Raw genomic sequence first — 7,426 nt, forward strand, 5'->3', positions numbered from 1 at the left:
AATATCCACCCTCAACCCACCAGGCCAGGAATCGAACCCACGACCATTCCACTTGGGGTGCCGTGCCTGTGTCTTATCTACTAGGCCATTGCGCCCGTCATTCTTCAAGCTGATTATCTGCAGACAGTCTGACAGTCTTCTTTTGCCTTCGTGGGCTGCAACAGCCGCGTACACTTGTGTGTTTGAGTTTACGTGTACGACCGGTTTTTTTCTCTCCCATCATTTCGGCAGTCATACTCCGAATTTGGGAGGCGGGTGGGGAGGGGGGGGGGGGGGCAGTTTCCATAAAAACACAATATTGAAAGTTGAGTTTTGTTCTCCAAAAGGAGTTTGCAACAACATTTAGAGCGGATAAACTCTGATGGAGACGGTTCTCTTCTGTTTTTTCCCCTCTTCTTTATTTCCGTTTCATTTAGTTTTGGCAGGAGTCTGGCTTACCTCAGCTCGCTTCAAGGCACATCAAAACACATGGCCTCACAAATGAAGAGCCAATGAAAGCAAAAGAGCGATCCAGGCCACACACCATTTTGTGAAGCAGATAGCAGTTTCTCTCCCTGCTCACGAAAGACTTATCGCACAAATAAAGAACCACAGAATAAAAACGATTTGAGGTCGAACAACGTTTTCTTGCAGCAGACAGCTTTTTATCTACACTCTCGGACGATTTGAAGACCCAGAATATGCGCAATGGGGATTTCTGTGAAGTGCTTGTCGCAGTCTGGGCAAAGATTGGTCTGGGTGTCTGCTTCTTTCGTATCTTTACGTACTCCCTAGGGTTGATTATATGCTGGCGTTACGCTTGAGGTGCCCAGGAAAAGAGAAACGAAGGTGGTCCGAATGGTGTACTCATCGAGAAATCTCGGTTAGGTCACGGTGGCGTCGTGTTTCTACACTCCACTGCATTGTACTATCCTGCTTTTGAAGTGAAGGAGTTTACGAAGTAAACAACTGTCAAAAACATCAGCTTAAAAAATGACGAATAAGACAATAGAGTTAAGAGTATGTAAAGAAGGGGTAGGTAGACAGACACAAAGACAGACAAAAAACAAACCAAACGAACTGTCACGGCACGGTCCTTCCCGTGTAAACGATCAGGATCTTCATGCAGATCTTGCAATGGGAAAACCACCATGGCTAATGACGTCACTGACGCTCAACACGACCAGTCTAAGAGGGTGGACCGTTGTCATAACTTTCAGGGAGGATCGTGACCAAACCAAACCGAAGTCCAGTTTCAATTTTTTCTCTCTCCTGCAATGTAAAAGTCACACTCCAGCGTGAATTTCAAAATATGTCTGCGTGTCAATTTGGGTTCGATCTCCCCTATACGACGTCCTGCAACACGCTTTAAAGGCACAGTAATTCTCGTGTGAACAGTCCCGTTCGCCATCTTTGATTTGGCACGGCTTCTAGTTCTACACGGAAGAAGACCATCCCTCCCCTTGGAAACGTACCGAAAATCAACAATATGTGTCCCTCCTGTGCATAGTGGGAACTGCTTGATAAATTAATTTCTTAACGGACACTAACGGCAATCTGTGCAATCAAGTAGCCTAATCACCCAAAATCTGACTTTGCTCAGGAAGCAAGCAGGATGTTGATGCTTGGTATAAGTTAGAGCTGAGGGATATTTCATTTACTTCTATTATATAAAAGCCTAGGTAGGTCTTAACTGGTGTTATCCCCTGTAAAAGACTGAGCATATCTGAGATGATAAGCCGAATCGTTTACACGGGAAGGTCTCTGCCTTTAACCGCTTTCGCCTCCAGAAGAAATGTAAGTGCTCCGTGCACATCTTCCACACAGGACAGGGATCTTACAGGCATGGGAACTGGGAAGTGTGAGATAGTCTGAAAAATTAACTTAAGAGTTCGAAATAGTGATCAAATTCCGGGACTGTTTCTCAAAAGATGCTCCTTCGAGCTTCAAAAAAAGTCTGATTTCAGCCAAAAGTCTGAAGATTCTCATAAGTGAGCTTACCTCAGGAGCGAGATACTGGCGCAGTTCTGACCCTTCCCCGAGTCGCTGGATGATGAGGTCGCTGTGACTGTGGGGTTCCTCGCTGTCATGGCTGCTGTCCTCTGTCGACACCCCGCCCCCGTCATGGCCCCGCGACAGACCTGCAGCACACGGAAACATACATGGTTACACATATATTTCAAAGTTGAAAGTTGATGATACACTAGCTTCATATTAAAAACAAACTCCTCGCTTGCTCTGCAGAGCTTTTGAGTTTCCAAGTTGGACCCACATGTTGAGAATGTATACAGAATGCACGTACACAATATAATCACTAGTCGGTCAGCTGCATTTCCAAGTTTGAATTCAGAATTTAAAACAAACAACAACAAAAACCAAACAACAACATCATACAATCAAAGTTTAACTAAAAAGTGCATAACATGGCTTTCTGGTAGTATAACTGATTTAAACATAAACAGCATCGTAGCACAGACCTACACACAAACGCATATATGTCTGACGTTTTGTATTTGACGAGTTGTACAGTACTTTATGAGGAATTAGTGCTATACTTCTCGACAAAGTAGGCCTACTGTAAAGAGCACCATCGCACGCTGCACACAAATCTTGGGAGGCAAGGCAGCAGGCTTGGGAGAGAAGAAATCAATACAATGAAATCAGGTTACTTGAAATTGAATAAACGACTGACGACAGACCGACGCCCCCCCCCCCCACCCCATTATTCTACGCACGACGCTGTTATGTAACATAACCAGGCCTAGGCCAACCGAGACTGCACGCAACGCCTCGTCTCATCTCGTCAAAATCTCGCCACGAGGAGGTCCCCGTGACCGAGACATCATTACGAACCGTTACGGCACAAAGACACAGATCGATAGGTCAAGAGAATACGATACTAATGGATTAACGAATATGATACTACTTGAATAATCCTTTCTGTGCTGTTGTGGCCGACAGAATTACGAGTCTGTCACAGTTCTTGCACACGCAACCGGGGGCGACTGTTAGGTAAAAATGATGAAACGCGAAAGAGTATAATCATCTCCCATTGGGCTCTTTCGCAAGCCATACAAAAGTGATAATAACTAATACATGAAAATGCAGAAAACCGATGTACAAGGGCAGTGTGTGTGTGTGTGTGTGTGTGTGTGTGTGTATTTGTGTGTGTGTGTGTGTGTGTGTGTGTGTGTGTGTGTGTGTGTGTGTGTGTGCGTGTGCGTGTGCGTGCGTGGGCGTGCATTAATGACGTGTGTTCGGCGCGCGAGCGTTTCTATGTGTGTGTGTGTATTTCTCTGCGTGTCTGTTTGTTGACCATCCCCTATTCTTTCATTGGCAGTAGACCACCATTTCATCGTTTACAGCAAACACATACAGTAATGAAAATGTAACAAAAGTGCGGGCTCTGCACTTTCGTAAAATTTTGCCTGTCAAGTTGATGACTTGCTGACTAATCGATCAGCGAGCGATGTTTGACACATGTCATAGGAAGGACTTTTATATATAATTATACTAGATGAATACCCGCTTCGCCGGGTACGGCTTCGCCGGGAAGGCTTTGCACGAAGGAAGGGAGATAAACGCGCAAAACACTGGAGAAGAGTAATACCCGGCTTCGCCGGGACAGTGACCTTGTAAAAATAGTATAACGGGAATATGGATTGAGCGTTGTCGACAGTGACCTTCTAAAAATAGAAACGGGAATATGGATTGACGCCACACGAAGGAAGGGAGATAAACGTTGAAAACACTGGAGAAGATAAGGAAGAGTTACTGGGAATGGATCCAGAGAAAAACCAAAATCGGTTCAGCGCTGCGCGCTGAGAGCACGTGTTCAAATATCTCATCGAGCAGGTTGTGTCCAGGGTGTAGCTGAATATGGCCACCAAATTTGAAAAAGATCCATCAAGAACCTTGGCCGTGCATCGCGGATACACACACACACACACAAACAGACACAAGTCGTATATATATATAGATGTATGCATTGCGCACACAGTAGACCGAAAGGAAGATTTATTAATGAGTGCCCTACAGCTACATGGAGTTCCCTTGTTGACAAGCGCAACATGGTTTCTTTGACCTGTGAAAAAAACAAGGGAACGGGAGCGACAGCAATTTGAACAAAGAAACAAACAAATACACACACACAAATCATTCAATCAAACAAACACACAACACAACAACAACAATAACCATAACCACAACAACAACCACAACAACAACACATAACCAAACTAACTAACTCTGCGAACCCTTCGATCTTATACAGATATAATATATATTCCAATGAGTCGGAAACAAGTAATATTGCGCCTTAAAAGAAAAGAAAGTTAATCAGCTCTTTACGGGGTTTGCGTGCAATCTTTGCATTTGTTTCAAAATACAGCAATTTGCAGCCCAATGCATGGCCCCTACATAGGAGCCTAATTTAATGACGTCACGGTAATAAAGTCTGTGGACTCCAAAAAGTCTCTTATTTCTAATGCATGGACCGCGCATAGAGCCTTATGTCGGCCAAAAAGTTATAGCAGGTCCCCTCCTTCCAATAAGAGTTATGGAACCGGCTATTGGAGCGTTTAAAATGGCGGCTGCTTTCATAGAGAACCATACGAGAACACGATAAACTCTTGAGACTTTTAACAAGTGTTTTCAGCATCGGACATCTGTAGTAGACTGACTTGTAATACATTCCTGACTGTGGGTCTATTACATGCATGTATGTCGGTATGAGACTATAAACACACACACACACACAAATAGACCTATAGAACGCCCACATTTGAAACAGGAAAATCAAGCCTTGCTCATCTGGCCACGCTGATGACTTCATACACTTAAAGAACTTTATGAAAACAGAAAAGTCTACGCTCTGTTTTGGATAAACATCGCAAACCGGAATGTGTTATATAAATTAGTTTCGAAACATGACTAAAACAAATCATGATTGCTGTTTTTAATACTTTTTTTTTCGTTTTGACTCCAGATCATACTTGGACATTTTCCAAATTGTCTGCGTTTGTCTCGTCCAATAAAAATAGATCAGGGAATATTGATAAAAGAATCAATTTGACCTTGACACATTTTTCATGTCATAAATCTTCCACTTGTAATTTATCGTTGAGCAAGCGTTGACAAGTGAAACATGAGAAATGTCCCTGCTTAATTCCACTTAACAACCAATGTAAGTAATGCGTAACGGTACGTTTCTTATTCTTCTTTTTCTGCGTTCGTGGGGTGCCGCGCAACTATACCATGTGAACTCGGTTTTTTTTGCACGAGTGGGCTTTTACGCATAGAACCATTTTGTAAAGATACAAAGAACAATACAATATTATCACAGCTTGTATTACGAAACTTACCACCGACAGGCATGTTGTTGAAAAGTTTCACAAAACGAACCACACGTACCACACAAAAGAGCTCTTCGCAATACTCTGCCGGCTTAAAGCACAAGATATTATAAATCTCGTCAGGTTGCAATCAATACTCTATGAACTCCAGCTGAGTCCTTCCATTATAACGATGAATAACAAACGCTAGATCAAGCACGGGTTCTGCATATGATGGTCTGAAATGGGAGTAAGCATCGGGCGTGTGTATACACAAGTATAAATGTACACGTACGGTACATTCTGTGCAAATTCGACGTGTATAGAACTCGCAGATGTTACCATGCAGGACAACGAATACGACTGCAATTTTAGCATAACATTCTCTTACAAGCGTGCTGGAATTGATACGCTTGTAAACGTATGGTCGATCTGTCTTATTAACTATACAGACTTCCCGCGTGAGAAAGAGAGAGAGAGAGAGAGAGAGAGAGAGAGAGAGAGAGAGAGAGAGAGAGAGAGAGAGAGAGAGACTGAGAGAGAGACTGAGAGAGAGAGAGACTGAGAGAGAGAGAGACAGAGACAGGGGGAGAGAGAGACAGAGAGAGAGGGGGAGAGAGAGAGAGAGAGAGAGAGAGAGAGAGAGAGAGAGAGAGAGAGAGAGAGAGAGAGAGAGAGACAGAGACAGAGACAGACAGAGACAGAATAGTATGCATGTGTGGCCGTGCGTTTGAGCCTGTGCCAGTTTGCTTTTCATGTGCGCATGAATGGCCATCATGTGTATGCGTACCTTTCCGTGCGTGTATCTATTTGTATACACATTTTGAATGCATTTCAATTTCCATACAGTATACGCGCAAGTTCGTGACAGTGTTGGACAGTGTGCTAACCATCCTACCAATACCGATCAACACTACGAAAATCTCCCTCATCTCCAACATCCACAAAGACACAGAGAACTGAACACGCAGAGTAATGCTTCTGTGCAAACAAACAAACACGCCTTCACTTCCAAACAAATAAAATCGGATCCCAACCGTCTTCCACCTCGGGACAGACCTGGAGAAGACCGAGACAGATCTATACTACAGTATTTCCACAGTATTGAGATCTATTGATACAGGCAAGAGCGTGACCGACAGTGTTTGTACACCTGACGCACAAGATTACATCAGGCTTCTGGCCGCCAGCCTTTGTCCTGCTGCCTCTGGTGCCACCCAGAGCAGTCTAATGCAATGGAGGCTTTGGTCTGAGCGCTCTAACGTGACGATAATTGAGTGTAATGGCAGATGGAGCGACAGCGTTACACCTGATATTAGCGATAAAGTGCCCTGTTACGAACACTTGTGAAATGTGAGGGCCGCCAGACCATCTGTCTTAATCTGACAACGGATGGAGGTCTCTGAATGTGCGAGTTTTGTATTGAGCGCAGAGTACATGCGGTGTGGAGTTATTAAGAACTCAGTGTGAGATGGTCGAATATGGGTGTGACTTAGTTTCTCAGTACATGCACACGTGCACGCACATACAGACGAACGGACAGGCAAGACAGAGTAGCCACACGCCATATAACTTACCCTGATGGTAAAATCTTTGTAACTTACCACAGAACTGAGAGGAAACGACCAAAAAAGATTGGTAATCTCATAAGCCAATATGTCCGCCTGCCATACAAAATATGTGTGTGTTTGTGTGTGTGTGTGTTGTGTGTGTGTGTCTCTCCCTATATCTATCTCTCCCTCTCTCTCGTGCAAAATTGTCGTTTACTAGCTTATAGTCATAGAGGTTCCATCATGACATAACTCCCCCTCCCACACAAACTCCAGGGAAAGTCGACAGTGCCATAACACAAGTGGATTCCGGCCATTAGTTGATTAGTTTAACACAGTGCCTTCCCGTTATGGCGTTACGACACCCCTCCAAATCGACACGACCATCAATGTCTTGCCTGACCCCGGGGGGAACCATCAACTCAGCATGAGGTTCACACTGTTCAAAGTGTTACGGCACAAGGTCTGTTGAGTTACGTGTAAATGTCACGCGAACGTTTGGAATGGGTCAGGTTAAACTTGCAGGAAATTTAAACCATTGGGAAAATACGCGTGAAAGTCCCC

General features: G+C 44.1%; 1 protein-coding gene across 4 annotated transcripts in view; it reads right to left on the reverse strand.

The window, feature by feature from the left end:
• LOC138962545 (protein still life, isoform SIF type 1-like) overlaps positions 1-7,426 on the reverse strand; it is a 203,856-nt gene that overhangs the window by 49,006 nt on the left and 147,424 nt on the right. For all 4 annotated transcript variants that reach the window (XR_011454542.1, XM_070334391.1, XM_070334390.1 and 1 more), the window contains exon 7: positions 1,981-2,120. Coding sequence is in view for 3 of the 4 variants with exons in the window: in XM_070334391.1 (XP_070190492.1) it covers positions 1,981-2,120 (140 nt within the window). In the remaining variant the exon portion in view is untranslated. The remainder of the gene's footprint in view (positions 1-1,980; positions 2,121-7,426) is intronic.

Source organism: Littorina saxatilis, linkage group LG3, assembly GCF_037325665.1.
Source record: "Littorina saxatilis isolate snail1 linkage group LG3, US_GU_Lsax_2.0, whole genome shotgun sequence".
Lineage (NCBI taxonomy): Eukaryota > Metazoa > Mollusca > Gastropoda > Littorinimorpha > Littorinidae > Littorina > Littorina saxatilis.